The following is a 15,769-nucleotide window of genomic DNA, read 5'->3' on the forward strand; positions in this document are numbered from 1 at the left end:
TATATATATTGAAGTCGCATGATTTCTCCATTAAAAGCTTCTCGTTACCGTGATCGAAATGCATTATTGAAAATAGAAAAAAAAGCATTTTGCCGGACATAGGATGTAGGCGCATCTCGAAACAAAAAAATTGTACATGACAATTTCTACTAGAATTTAAACGCCTACCAAAAATTTTATATAAAAATTAGCAATTACTATGATGTATGAATTACTACCAGTCCTGTATGTGTTCGGCTATAGGGATACATACAAGGCAAATCTGTGGAGAGAGACTAGAACCATAAGACATGTAATCACCATGGCGTGCCACCAGGGTCAAACTTTAAGTTTTACCTTTTTAAAATCGAGACACCCAGATGATCTACTTTTTGATTTTTGTAGCGGAAGCTTAAATTAGGCGCAAGGCCCTGGGTGCGCTGAAAGGCCCCTTTACGCTAACATGGGAGCTTCGGTAAAAACTATACGCACAAAATGAATCTAGTAATTAGTGTTGGTCCCTCTCAGTCTTTATACAAACCAGCTTTCTATTTCGCCAAGGTTCACAGAGAAATTAGCCGTTAGAAATGTAATGGAGAGTCGCTTATTTCGGCAAAATTGAGACCAGTTCGATCGATGTCCTTGAAAGATTAAACATTAATTCAATACAAGAGCCAATATAGACGTTTCGCCAAAACACGAATCGATTTTAACTATGTCTGACTGTGAATGATATATGGAAAACGGGGCAAAACTATCTCTCTTCTGATTAAGAAAGACGAATATAATTACACAAGTAGATACCCTGAAGTTGGTGCATGATTACCCCGAACTTACTAGTGATAAGAAGCTTACGCTTTATGCCATTAAGCTGTAAGATTCGATGTACTCAGTTCAGAAATTCGTAGTGATGCGTAAATTGGTATAACTATATGCTAGCCCAAAATGCCCAAAGATTCAACTGTAGAAGTATAGGAAACGCGTTGGGTATAATCTCCTCTTCATCAATCAAATTATCTAGCCACGATGTCCATTCTTGAACAATTGATATTGTCAGGTTTCATGGAACTCATCGTAGATGCCTAAATATCCAATTCAGTTTTGACAACAACTCTTCAACGTAAACGAATTTGACAGGGTCAAATGTTAGAAGCGAAACGTGTAGCGAGTTCGTGAATTATAGTATAGCTCTGAGCGTCATACTATAATAACAAGAATATAGCACAACGGGACGAAAATCAAATGAATGAACCATCATGATGCTACATAGGTGCTTTTTTTTTTACTTTAAGGGGGCTCATTGGCTTCGGAATTTCTATCAAAGTAAATTAAATGAAATTGCGAAAAATCTCGTCTATAAAATGAGCATACGATAATTATGTTTGTTCCTTCGACGACTTCAGTGAGCGTAACTTATATTCGGCGTTCTTCATACGACGAGCTATAAACAGGCAATGTTCAATTTTCAGAATATTTGTTCACGGGTACTATGCGTTTGAACAAACGAGGTACTTATATTAGGCATCTGTATAATCGGCACTGACTGTCGCCGCGCTTAAGGGTGGCGATTTGTTAACTAAGGCTCTATTATAATAACTCACCTCAGAGCATTACTCAGCTGTCTGTCGCGGTAATTTACTCGTTTTTCGATATATATCGACACTAGAGTATAGACGTACACGTACACGTACACGGGTATATACGTAAATTTTCAGGCGAGATTCAGATCCTCCCCGCAAAATAAAATACTAGCCAATCATCATAATTGTTTATAACGTTTCATAATAAACTACGTTTGGCCTATCAACGCCTATACTCACTCACAATTACCGGCACCACACTAGAAAGACGGTCTATTATGTATCAAATCGTACTATCAGTTATCGTAAGGAGTTAGTCCATCCGATTTTGTCCCATAGTATACAATAGGTAATGAAGTAACAGAACGATGCTTTGGCTAAATCCCACTAATTATTCGTTTGCAAGTACGCTATCATTCTGCGAGTAATTACTGCGATTTTATAATCAGCAAGGGCATCGCTATACCAATATTCTGGACCAAGCCAAAGCACTCAGTCATGATTCGCTCGCCTATTTGCCCCTTTTCGCTAACAATAAGACTTCTGCTACCTTGTGCTCGATCAGAATCACTAACCCTAAAAATACCAATAGAAATATTAAGGCGGGTGCAACAGAAGCATGCAACGCAGGTGCCCAAGTGGTACATTCATCAACCGCGTTACAACAACCGCCAAAACTATTATTAGTCGCAGAAGTGTCGTTACAAAGGTAATTACAAAAACTTAGGCTTGTTATTAGGTAAAGTCGTTTACATACAACAGTGCGAGCCGCCACACACAGTAATAACAGTAATGGCCGATCCATGATATAGGAACTGCAAGAAAAGAATAACCGTTGGCTTATATTACTTAGATACAAACAACAACACAAATACTAGCGCCCAACGGCACAGACACATAAACGGGCGGGCTATGTGTCTCTGAAGATCAACATCCTCACGAAACGACGAAGTACAACAACAACAACTGCAGTAACGACGATATCTTCAAAGCAATTCCCTACCATTTGCTAGCCTACTGGTATCCTCTCCGCTGGTGTCGCTGGCGGTCATGGTTTTTGGAAGGGAGTCCAGTGTTCATTGTCGTTGTTACTGGCGATAATGTTGACAAAAAATAGTGCTGTCGTAGCTGTTGCTTCTATTTTGCTAGCTCTATGTCTAGGGACTGCTGGCCTGCGGCAAGGCCGCCACTTTCAGGGTTACTCCTGTGTTCAGCGTCAAATCGTGATGATGGAAGAAGCGATCAGCGCAACGCTCGTGTAGGTCGCTATTGTTTCAAGCGAAACGATTTGATCTACGTTTTTACGCGATAATAAAGGCGAGGCTATTTCAAAGCTGAACGCAGATATAATAGATTAGCTATTTAGATCAGTTTAGTTGAACTTTTCTACTTTTCATCGAAACAGACAGCAAAAAAGTGTGACAACAGATGCTGGTCGTAACTATGATATGTCATTACACAGTTGTTAATCAACGTACGCACATATTGAGCAAGAAAAATTGACTGTAAGCGTTCATGTTTCTTCGCACGTCGTTTGCACAAAAAAACGTACACGATAAATATCCTAGTAAGCTAGGTTGGGTGCAGGATACGCTATTTCCCGCTTGCAGCAAAGTTTGAAAATTAAATTAGGACGGGCCGATAATTAAAAAAAGGAAGTTAAAAAACATTGCACGACTAGACGTTGTTAGTCTGCTATTGACAACTGGCCCATAGCAGTCAGTGATCGGCAGGCTATTGTATGAGATTTCCGTATATTCCTTTTGTGAAACCAAAGTCGCCGTAATCCTTTTTTGAAGGTAACTAGCGTCTCGTCTAGCAGCAATGACATGACAATATTGATAACGGCAATACTTTATGATCATATGTCTTACGTTTTAAAAGAACGTTTACATATTTCTCTATAAATTTTTCCATAGATAAAAAAAAAAAAGAACATTTGTCATAGCACGAATCTCTGTTATCACATATATCATTCCGCGAACTCGATACACTCATATAGGTAAGTGCATTTATTAGCCATTCATCATAATTTCAATCAATAAGAGGATCTAGTTCTTGCAATATCGCATGTCGATCTAGGGCTATGACAAAAGCTACCTGCATATGTAACCCAAAGAAAAAGTGACTAAGATAGATCATTCTATAATAAACGGCTAAAATATACAATTCAGCGTTGCACCGAGACTTTTTTTTACTGTACTGAAATATCTATGTATCTATTCACTTGAGAACAGAAGCTTCGAAGAATGAAGCGATCAGGTCTTTTTGACTAAATTACGATAACTTGATTCGACCTTGTTACCTGTATTCCAACAAAGACGCTGAACTAAGCATACAATAGAAGGTAGTATCATAAACGAAATAGATCAGTAGACTATCGGCAGTCCGATATAACATCATCCATCATTTACTTTACACATAATCGTAATTATCGGTTCCACCCTTTTTCGCTTCGAACAACCCAGTTCTTTGCACTTCAAAAAGAACTATCAACCATTTGCAATACAGGTAACACTGTCTAACGTGCTAGGGACATCGAAGTTTGATAAAGCACCTCGAGGGTGAGCATGCACAATTCGATTCCTGACCTATCTGGCATATAAACGTCCGTAGTCATATTGTCAAGAATATTTTTTTATATTAACAGATGTAGCAAACATATCATAGAGCCGTTTTCCTTCTTTTCGGTGAAAACATAAACTTATCTCGTTGGGAGGCGAGATGCAAGTTAGGTGAAAAGGATATAAGGCTTTTCCCGCTTGTGTAGTTACAAATATTATATTCGTACACACGTCTATCGAATAAGAATGGATAGATGCATCTTCTGCGGACATACGCCTCAACATGCAGCGCGCAACTCATCGTTTTCCCTGTCTGGCCGCGTGCGCATAACCAATATATCATGTACACGCAAAAAACGCTCTCTATATAATAATACGACTTATAGTCTTCTTGCCGCTACATGACCTTGATCAGCCTTGGTCTTCAGCTGCACTTGTCTACTGTGATAGGCGAATAAACCATAGATAAACATTACACGCCTTATTGAGAACGAAATCACGTTCGTTCATTATCTTCAAATTGTAGGATGAGGTGCTGGCGCTGACCGACAGGTGTGGCAGACGTGGCAGATCGAGCCTCTAATCTCCAATAGAGGGGAACGTTGCTTTTTCATCTTCACAAACGGCATAAACCATCACATAATAATGACAACTTACAACAAGCAAAAATAACAATAACTATTTCGTTCAGCATTTAATGCCACCACAATTATATGGTTTTGCACTCAGTTTTTTAGGCTTGCGTATAAGGAAATGTAAATGACGCTAAGGTCGCTTAATTCGAATAAATACACGAAGCTAGTATGTGTACGTATTTTCAACGTGACTTCATCATGAAATGTATGCGTAAGCCACGATGGTTAAACCAATGAGTCAGCGAATTTTCGTTCATCTCTCGCTGAGCTACACACTGACTAGCAATTCGGTGTACGTAATCCGACTGTATCACTAACTGTGTCACTTGTCATGCTAAACTTGTAACTTTAAGTAAACGTTTTAACACGTTAAGAAATATATAGAATGTGTATTTGGATAAAGTACGCTTTACGTCGATACACTACTGGAAGTTTAATATACTGGTAAATGATTTCTTTCGGCTATTTGTTGCTTGAATAAAGGGTCAATTATATTTCAGATCCCTATTCAACAATTGCGAATAATAACTGATTGTTTATAGCAACAAAAAGCTAGCTAATAATAGTAGAAAAACTTATATTGCCCTTGTTCCTCAATTATCCGATCGCGTTCTTCCCCGATACGTTGAACGAGCGTATTTTCTAGTGTGGATACCCGTCCGCACGTTCTAAAGGCGAAAACAATGCAGGATCTTTTTTTAATAGAGGCCAGTGCGTGATTGCTACTCTTTCGTCGTGGTCCCTGTTTCTCTCTCTCTGTATATGTACATCTTTTTTTTTTCCTTTTCGTTAGTCTATGATAGATAGTGCTTGAGTAGTGAATAATATGGATACGATCGTCGAACTTACATGACTCCAGTGGCCGTCTTACGGAAGTATGTGTTCATCGTAAAATTTTTTATGTTTGTAGGTGGGAACAATGTCTTCTGATCCCACCAATGAGTCAGATCGATGATTTTTGGCCCACTTCGTCGGACGATATTTGAAGCCAATCCCACCGATACTGCGAGTATCAAAATCAGAACCAGCTTTGTATAATATGACGAATATTTTTTGCGTGCCATCATTCTAATAAATTGCTCGTTGATCGTTTGTCCGTCCCGCTAAACTTGAGTCAATCCAGGTTTCACTTGTAATCAAGTTTCTAATGGATTGTAACCACTTTTCTTCATTAAATCCCGTTCGACTGTTTGAAACCGCACAGATTTAGCCAGTTATCGAAACGGTATTCGAGATACTTCTTTTACTACCTGATTTTTGCCTGATTGTTGCACTTACTAATTATCAATATGTATTCTATGTATATTTTCTGCTTGATCCAACTTGATTTCACAACTATTCACCATAATCCTTTTGCGGCAACTTTTATTTATCGTAGTACCACTTTTTGCGTGTACACTGATATATCCTCATTTGAGCGGGCTAAACACCAGGCTGTTGTTGACAGCCACGCACTATGTGTTACGTCCTGGTTCCCCTCATTTCTTTATCGGCCGCCTCAATTGACGCTCGTTCAGCCTCATTCATGTGCTTCAACTACTTGAAGACAACGATAAGTTCATAGTAAACGATAAAAGATACGTTTAGGGGATGCGCAGTCCGACTGCCACGATTTTTCAGCCACCCTGCAGCTTGCAAACAATCGGTCGAAGTACAGATTCATTGGTTGTGGTATGAACAGTAAGTACCAGAAAACAGGAAAAGATCCTCTATCGCTTTGTTAGGATGCTCCGCACCGCAGAATTGATGTGTTCTTGTTATACCGTAAAAATCACTCTCCGATATCCAGTTTGCGTGTCATTCATCTCATAGGCATCGGCATCATAGGAAAGCCTGTATCATTTACAAAAGGTACGTCAAACCTATTACCACCTTCCTATAGAATTAACTACCTCAGTTCCACCAGCTCGTCCTGCTAGCTCTCTTAGGACATTGTAGTGCTACTATTCATTTCAATGTGGGCGATAAGATCTCCCGTCTACCGGCAAGTTACATCAGCCTGCCAAATAGATTGGGATCGCACAGCGAAATTGGCTTGATACGCTGTGGTCTTGTCGAAAGAAGGGGTGTCTTTTACATGATGTTATGTGCAGCAGGAACTGCGGAGGGCTGCCGATTGTGTGTCAACCAAGGGGCAAAGCATCCAATCATTTATCCAGCCAGTCAGCGAGCCGGCCAGCCAGTCAATCAGGTCACTAGAGACCCTTTCCCTGGCCCACTCTTGCTTACAACACGGGGCGCCCAGCCACCGGCGCGTACGGCTTATTCACGCCATAGCACTGCGAAGTCCTTTAAGAGAGAACCCCACTATATAGTGAACCTGGGGCTCCATTCAACGCTGGCCTTGTGTTGGCCTACACAAAGAAGGCAAATGGAGCTACATAAATACATACATACGTACACTACCGTTACTAGTACATAGTGCGTCTTAATGCTAGCACTACAAGATGACACACAAATTACTACACGCTACGTATCTGCGCTGTAGGCAGTTTTCACGGCGCTATGAATGAAAACACTAGGGGTGCTAATTAACTATGGGAACAATAAAAATATAAAATAGTGACCATTAGAATCATCATTGCCGAAATGACTATGGGCTATGGACAACAACAAGAAGCAACAAAAGAATAAACCGAATTAAACTGTTAACGGTGAAAGTTGACCGAGACGGTCAATTTTCTGAGCGGACACAGCCATCATAAGCTAAAATGGATATCGATAATAATCAGATGCTTCGAAGCTGCCAGACTGCAAAGATCAACAGAGCTATAACGTACTTGATGAACATGTGTAAGTTAGATTTCAGAGGCAGAAGCGAAGCGAAAACCTTAAAACTAGCCACGCTTAGAAACCGGGTCCTGTTTCGTATAGCTCATCAGGACCCAGTGTAGTACGTAGATAAAGTGGCGCCACAAGATATGCGGTCTAGTATACCCATTACCTATTTATTACTTTTCATGATAGGATTATTCATTTTATTGACCTTTTGCTCCAGCCAAAAACCCCAAAGGGAACTTTATGTTGATCCCGTCGTCATCAAGTTGGGAACCTTAACTCTAAGTTAGTCTAAGTTGTGTTCAGCAAGTGAGCGAACCAACTATGCGAAAAGAACGAAATTGCCCCGATAATTTGGCAGGATAAAATCATTTCGGCGAAGGCAACTGATACTTTCGTTTTGTAGCCTAATATCACATCACAAAGCTGGAGAAATACGAAAAAAGCTTTTATGGGGCAGGCCTTTTTTTAGGAGTAAAAAGTTTTCTGATTTTGTACATTGCGTTTATTAGACAGAAAGTTGCGTTATAGAAAAAAAATAAGTTTCACACAATCTTGGAACTATTGTAGCGAGAGACACTGTCAAAATAATATTCCAATTCTCTACTGCTGAAAATTCTAAAAATTCCTGCAGAAGGACCTCATGCTTAAAGTAACGATGTGGCCTCAAATCATGGCAGTAATTTTAATGATATATTGCCAATTATTTTTCTAATTAGTAATAACATTTTCGTAAAGAGTAAATTTAAAAAAACATTACAAGCCATAGGTGGCATATCGAAGTAATTGTTATGTGAAGAACTTGCACGGCAAGCGGTGCTTAACAATCGCAACGGAGCGCGAGGATCTCACGTACGGGAGGTTTCGTTAAACGTTACCCGGTTGATTTCTCAGTACGTACTCGATACACACGTATATTTTATCTTATACTGCCGCTTTTGTTATATTACTTCTCTAAACTGTGAACATGTACTGACTTCGACGATGATAGAATTTCATGGGAGACGACACCTTGTGGCGTTAGTATGCTTCGACTGCCGCTCTAGTACGAACCTTCTTGATGAGAGGTCATTCAAATCTTAGATAGATGATAGAATTAGATCTAACTAATTTCAGTGTGGCAGGACACGGCCGGGTTTATGGGATAGCACGGGTTTCGCGCTGAACAATCGGAGGTGCAAAGGGGCCTCTAGTCTTTACTTCGACGCGAGCACCGCTAACTGCCCTACATTCTCACACTACAGATCTGTCAAAAACAATTCGATTATTGAATTATTTGCAACCATTTTATTCTCCAGCCATTTGTGGACGTTTAGGCCTTCACTCCGAGAAAAGAAGTATCTTTCGCTCCCAACCATTCTTTTAAAGTTATTAGTTAGAGTGATCGACGAGGTAACTAACTATATCACGAAATTGGGTTTGACCCAAACAATAATTTTACCGTAAAATCCGTTGTCATTGACATTCTGGTTCATGTCATAATGGACGTAACTTATTTTAATGGAATTAGTTAAATATCGGTAGTATTATATGCGAAGCTTGTATGTCTACTAGTGGCAGAAAAAACTCGTAATAGATACAAGAGTGAGCTTTTCTTTTTTTGTGAAGCCAAATTATGCAGAATTTGCAGTTTGTGCTGTTTACTGATATCCGTAATCGACTGACAAATCCGTAGCTAATTGTTAATATCATAATTAATGTTTGCAGGTATACAGCAGGCAAGTGTTCTTAAAAGTTCTTAGTTCTTAAAGGTCACAACTAGTACGGGCTGGCTGGAAATTATAACGCGATAATCATTCACTACTTCACGAGCTTTACAAGTGACGTTTTTTAGAAAAAAACTTCAGCAGAAATACTTTTTTGACTAACCATTAACATATCTAAGCCAGCTTCAGATTCTCTAGTAAAATATATATATATATATATATATATATATTTCGGTTTTTAACACCGGTTCTATATAAGTGCAAATGGAATTCGTATTAAGAACCAAATTATTCGGAAGAAAATCACTAGGTGTCAGTTAATGATCAAACGGTCTTCTATTGTTAAGGTTGTATTGCATCTGAATCAATCACTCTAGTTGACTAGTTCAGAATGCTCAGCTTTCATTACACTCTAGGACAGCCTATTAAACTGAGCTCAAAAGGGCTTGCTTCATCGGATACGATATCTAAATGAAAACTTTCTGAGGCGTTTCGTTTCTAACACTGTACCTTAACAAAAATAGAAGATGCAGCGAATTTACGTATGACAGATATCTCATTTCCATCATTTACCACAGCTTTAATTCGGGCCTAAACATTATATAAAAACATTTCAAATATCCCCTTCAAATTCTGCGACCACCCGGATAATAAAGATACGAATAAACAAGTCAACATTGTCATATCGACCCAGATTCAATCCCGCTTAATAACGCTCCACGGTAATCCAATAGACTCAAATTCGGTCTACTAGACGACCATATGCGTCCATCCCAGGATACTTTGGGTTCTTAGTCAGCCGATCCCGCACTAATCGATCTTTATAAGCCAGTCTACCATCTTGTTGGAACACGTATGGCCTTCTTTCGGAGTCTTCGGCCATCTACAGCTGCTCAGCTGTTCATAAAGCATGCAGATAAATTTGCTTAGTGATACGTTCGCCTTTCTGGAACAAGTATGGTGGCACGGCGTTTCCTTCACTAGATATCTCACCCAGAACATGAAATAGCCGAAAATTCATATCTTCTAGCTTGTTAAGCAAGTTAGCAATAATTTATAAGGTTCAAGCTTACATCGATGATGATGACTTTTCGTCGGAGAAGGTTTTAAACGACCTATTCGTTTATTCTTGAGAGCACCAGATAGCAAAAAATATTATCTAAATCTCCTGGTTTTATAATACTCAGGGAGCATCTGTCTGACCTTTATTACCTCTGACGTTTACCTGACATCTTCGTGAATGATGTGTGATATCGTATGCGCACTCATATCATATCTCTTCACTAACGCCCCGATTCCATTTTTATCGGCAGAAAGTACCCCCAAATTTGCCACTGTCCTTTTGTGTTTTCTGTAATGGACTTTCGGATGTGCTCTGGTCAGACCATGTTTTACTTCCTCTGCGACCACGTACCCATTAGCGATGCGGTACTCAGTTGATTTGAGAGGATGGAAGAGGTTTATATTCTCTGTGATGACTCGGCCCACATGTAGAGATTAAAGATAACTAGTCCTAGCTCAAATACTGAACCGCCCATGATGGGAGAATGACTAACATGTTGTTTGCTGAATTTGAGAAATACTCGTCAATCTAGATTCGAAAGCAGGCGTAAAGGCAGTTCGTTTCCTGCTGAGAGCCAGCTGCTTAAGGAAATGTCTAGTGGCGGTACCGGACGTAAAACTCGAAGCAGACGGATGTTACAGACAGCCAACGGAAGAGTGTCCCAAGCTCGGTGCCGTATTTTATATGTATATACATATATGTATATGTATGAAAAGTGGGCCTAAAGTTTGTCCGAGTTTTCACTTCAGAGTTGTTAAAATAGCAGGAGATACACCAATTTATTACCGTAATAAATAACGAACTCACCTATAGAACACATTTGTATCCGGGCCACCCCAATATCGTCCTTCTAGTTTGTATGATACCATAGTGGAATGTCATGGCGTTAGTATCTACGGTACTATAGATATAGGGTATCTAGTCTTCTTGTCCCTCTATCCCTCTAGTTACAAACAAGCGATGGTTGGCAGATTGTCTTACGCTAAACATAACCATGTTCACAGTTTGTGAGATACCAATTTGAAGCAGCACTTGTTTTTTCGTATAGACTACGGACGATACTTCCCGGCGACTAAGATAACACTGAAGTGAGATTACAGAAACTGCAGCCCGGGAAATAAGACGAGGTCGTCGCGGTATGGGACACTGCGCATGCTGATCGGACGATTTTAACTTGACGTCGCGCTAAACGACGAGAACTCTACAACACATTTTGCAGCTGTGGGGTTGCATGAACAACAGTATATACGGAACATCCTGTCCCTTTACGTAGTCCTTGATGAACACGGTAAACGACTGATGAATACGATATTGAATTATGCAGGATCGTGACTCAGAACTGCCTGAAATGGATAGGCTTATGCAAACGGTTCCTAAAAGGACGCTTAAACGACATTGTTGTCCATGTGCGGGTGCGTATGAAACGTTCCAGACCGAGATAATGTACCAGTAAAAATACTATCACATTAGCTCGCTTTAGCTTTCAATTTCGGGGGGGGTATTAAAATAGAATGGTTAACTTCTGATGCCATTGACTATTCTGGTCATTCAACTGGTCTTATTCGCCAATTGGATAAAATCGTTAATCGCTGATCAACTGTATTTTTAATGTACCTCATCTTAATATTACACCTTATTTGTACTAAAGTGTTATTATAGTGGTCTTACTAAAGCTGCTGTACAGTAAAATCCGTTTCTATTGTGATCAACTGCGTATCTCCTGCTACTTCAATGAACGCAAAACAGTGACTCCCCAATTGTCCGAAACTTTTAGCCCATTATATAATTATATGAATGTATATATATATATATATACATTTTGCAGAGCGCTGATTGACAAAATTCGTTTCATCTATCGAGTTCTACGCCATTCCCTAAATACCATTTTATACGCCATATATAAATACGCCAATACCTAAATACCGAATACCCTAAACACCATATATATATCGTCTTGCCTCATTTGTATACAGAGTACGACATCTCCATCGAAATGGACTTCGGCATGCTGCTTGTCGTAGCGGACATACGTTAATCCCATACTGCCAGCTACCAGAAGAACCTCAGTTATAGATACACGTAGATTTTGCGTAAAAAATTAAAGGTAAAATTAATGAAAAGGTGAATATCAATTGCCAACTGAGTCCTCAGGCTGAGCTCTAACGTTTGATTTTTATGCCCACTGTCTATTGCGTTTGTTGGCCATTTGAACCCCTGAGTTTCTAAAACCTTTGCTTTATTACTATCTCACAATCTAGTTTCGCTGAAATGTTCTTTGTGCGGCATATTTGAGCGACACTCAAAAAGGCTCTGCTTAATTAATGGTAACTGGATTGAAGAGGGATTGTATTTTGCTTGACGAGTGGTGAGTCGTTTAGGTTTCCGATCTCCTGTGTTGGATAATAATTATTTTAAATATACACGACCGCTAGGAATGACATTTCTGCCACATACAAACATTTATTGTTTTTTTTTTTTATTTACGTCAAATAATGTTTAGAAACAAATAATAAAAAAATATATATATATTTTAAAATATATATTTTAGATCGTACTGTCGAACTCCTGCAATAAACGATGAGTTAGCACGTGTTATTTGTTGAATATTATTTGCAAAAGAACGATCCTGCTAGTACAGAATGCTCAATATTAATATGAGTTTTGTTTAGAAACTACGATTATCATATTTTCTATTATGGTATGATTGATTTTAACCGTCTCCGTCAATCGTAGGATTACTGCATTATTACTGACGAGAAAACGTGTCGATATACGTAAATAGGAACACTTGTGACGTAAATAGGAACACACTTGACAGAATCGAACAGCTCAACAAGAAGAAAGGTTTGCGTACTAAACATGGGGTCTACTTGTGCAGGTGAGGTTTGATATGATGTTCAATAGCAGCAGCAGATGTAAGAACGAGACCGCTAAGGCATCTCCGTTCCCACAACGGATATTGGAACTCTTTAACGTTGAAGCAAATCACAAGGGTAGGTTACTGTGACTTCGTCCAACACTTATACACTGGAGTTCATCGGCATCTACAAATTAGGCAGTATGGAGTCAATCGTCAGGATCCAGCTACGATGTATACGCGTCCATCATAATTACAAAACGATATCTTTTGTGGCGTTGTACACTTTGTAAAACGTAAACAATCTATCGTCACACGAATCAAAATATTTGTCGTCTCTGCAATAAATCATTGCAAGGTCCAATAATGAAAATAGCGCAATTGCTACTACATGTTTATGTTCTACTAATACGAAAAATCTGACGACCCCAAAGAGTAAAAAACTAGCGTAAATCGACTGATGGAGAACCACATGGCGCAAAAAGGGTCAACAGACAATTGCAGGAAAGACGTGTACAATAGGTAACAGGTGGAGTAAACACAAAAAACTAAATAATTCAGGTTTCATATACGGTAGCTACGATGACAGAGATGCTGAAAGCACTGTACAGAAGCAGTAACATGGAAGATCAATAGCACAAGATCAACACAGAGGCATAAGGAAATTAAGAACACGAAAGCAGCTCTAGGGACGAATGAACGCACTCATGGGATGATCGAAAGGGGTATGGGTGGAAGGCTGAAAAGGATAGAGATAAGCAATGATCAAGGAAAAGTAGCCGCGAGTCACAATTAAGCTGTTAGTGATCGTGGACTCAACAATCCCATCCATGTCCAAAGAGAGAAACAACACTTTTAAATGTTAACAATGCTAAAAAAAAAATAAAAATACATTTAAAAAAAAGAGGTCATAGAAGCAATTAACGTGTGCCATTCTACAGCACAAACGAATTCAATGAGACGTTACATATCGGCAACGAACAATAGTCAGCGGATTGGATGTAAGAACGCGCAAAGGTCACCAAAAATCTCAAAAAAGATTATATGCTTTTACGGTTGACTAAAGTCGGCATTGTGGCCAACGCTGTGACCGGGTGTCTGCAAAGCTTCGTCAAAAAAAAAAAAGCGAAAAGATCCGAAAGCTCCAAGAAACTCTGCGTCCTCCCTATTATTCGGAGAACTGCCAGGCACGGAACCGACTAGATGTCGAGCAATGAGAAGGAACGCGAAGCCGGCCGCACAGTAGGGAATCGACAGACTCGATAGCTGCACCCGCAGACGACGGAGAAAATATAGAAATCCAATTCAATCTATGATACCACTCAAAGGGGGAAAAGTAGCGTTCGTCTATAATCGACCATGGAAATAGGGCCTAGCTGTAGCTCAAAAAAAATGCCAGCATAGCGGCAGACAATGAACGAAGGCAAACACTCATAGTATAGGAATAAAGGAAATATTCTGAAAGATCCAAAATAGGGAATCTATCGTTAAGGGACCGAAGCAAGCAATCAAAATGCAAAGTAGTATATAAAATGTTAGCATCGAAGAAACTGGCTTCCCTGTGGGCGGCACACGTGCACATGCACACACACACAATCACTGTACGTCTGCTGCCATTTACAAGCGTAAATTTTAAATAAAAAGCTGCAATAGAAAGTAGGAGTAGAGTCGATTTAAAGGTGTGGGTCAACTTTATTGCACACTGAAATAATTCTGCTACAAATACAGATAACAACAGCGGAGATCGAGCTAGATAAGTTACGAATATTAATTTCGGAGTGATAAAGATAAGCCTAAATTGCACAAAATATGTAAAGGGTAATATACATATCGAGAAGAAAACAAAAAATAGGGCATCCGTTTTGCTTAAGCCAATAAAAAGCCCCGAATCTGTGATCAGATGATGTACATAATAAAGTGAAATAAAAGCTGTAAAAAGTTATTATATTTTGATAATTGCGAAGGGAAGAAATAGGTAAGCGAGACCACAAAAAAGAGAAAAGCCGAATGTAAGTTGTAGATAAGGAAAAGTTAGATTACGCATTCACAGGCTGTCATAAGTGCACCAGGAACAGATGTGCTATTATCGATGCAATGAAAATATTCAGAAAAACATAGCCAATAATAACAATTGCTAAAAGAAATGTATCAAACGAAATAAGAGTAGATGCTACTATTGAAAAAAAAAAAAAGAAAAGAAGAGAAAGCGCTACCTTAAGTAATAAAGCTTTTTCAAAGTATGGTAAGGCTAGGAAAGTTGACAACTTTCTAGGTACAAGCAAGTTGAGTAATGGTTCTCAGTGTAAGAGAAGCTAATTAAGTTTTTAATAACAGTGGTCTTATAATAATAGCTAGCGTGATCTTAAATGTGTTTTTAGCAACACTACAGAATCGATTCTAGAAAATATTTAAAAATAGGAAACTTACCGGATCGAGGCATAATGGTTTCTATTTCGGGCGACGGTTGAAATATACTTTTTTTAAGACCTTTTTCACCAAAGGTATGAACTGAGCAAAAAGAACAATAGCCTTTACACTGAACGCACCTGTAATGCAAGTTATGGTAAAATACGGACTTGATAAAGCACGAGTTAGTATATAGTCTCT

General features: G+C 39.1%; 1 protein-coding gene and 1 long non-coding RNA gene across 3 annotated transcripts in view; both read right to left on the bottom strand.

Annotated features, from left to right (window-relative positions):
• The window catches only part of LOC111269422 (uncharacterized), a 21,498-nt gene extending 14,607 nt beyond the window's left edge, over positions 1–6,891 (bottom strand). Inside the window, exon 1 of the mRNA XM_022849000.2 lies at positions 5,608–6,891. Coding sequence (XP_022704735.1) covers positions 5,608–5,825 — 218 coding nt within the window. The 5' untranslated portion in view covers positions 5,826–6,891. The remainder of the gene's footprint in view (positions 1–5,607) is intronic.
• Positions 6,892–12,780: 5,889 nt separating this feature from the next.
• LOC111269419 (uncharacterized) overlaps positions 12,781–15,769 on the bottom strand; it is a 6,179-nt gene continuing 3,190 nt past the window's right edge. For both annotated transcript variants that reach the window (XR_002685757.2, XR_015314583.1), the window contains exons 2-3: positions 15,590–15,708; positions 12,781–13,349 (exon numbers count right to left, since the gene is read on the bottom strand). This is a non-coding gene — a long non-coding RNA (uncharacterized LOC111269419). The remainder of the gene's footprint in view (positions 13,350–15,589; positions 15,709–15,769) is intronic.

This window comes from Varroa jacobsoni, unplaced genomic scaffold (assembly GCF_002532875.2).
Source record: "Varroa jacobsoni isolate VJ856 unplaced genomic scaffold, vjacob_1.0 scaffold_1385, whole genome shotgun sequence".
Taxonomy (NCBI): Eukaryota; Metazoa; Arthropoda; class Arachnida; order Mesostigmata; family Varroidae; genus Varroa; species Varroa jacobsoni.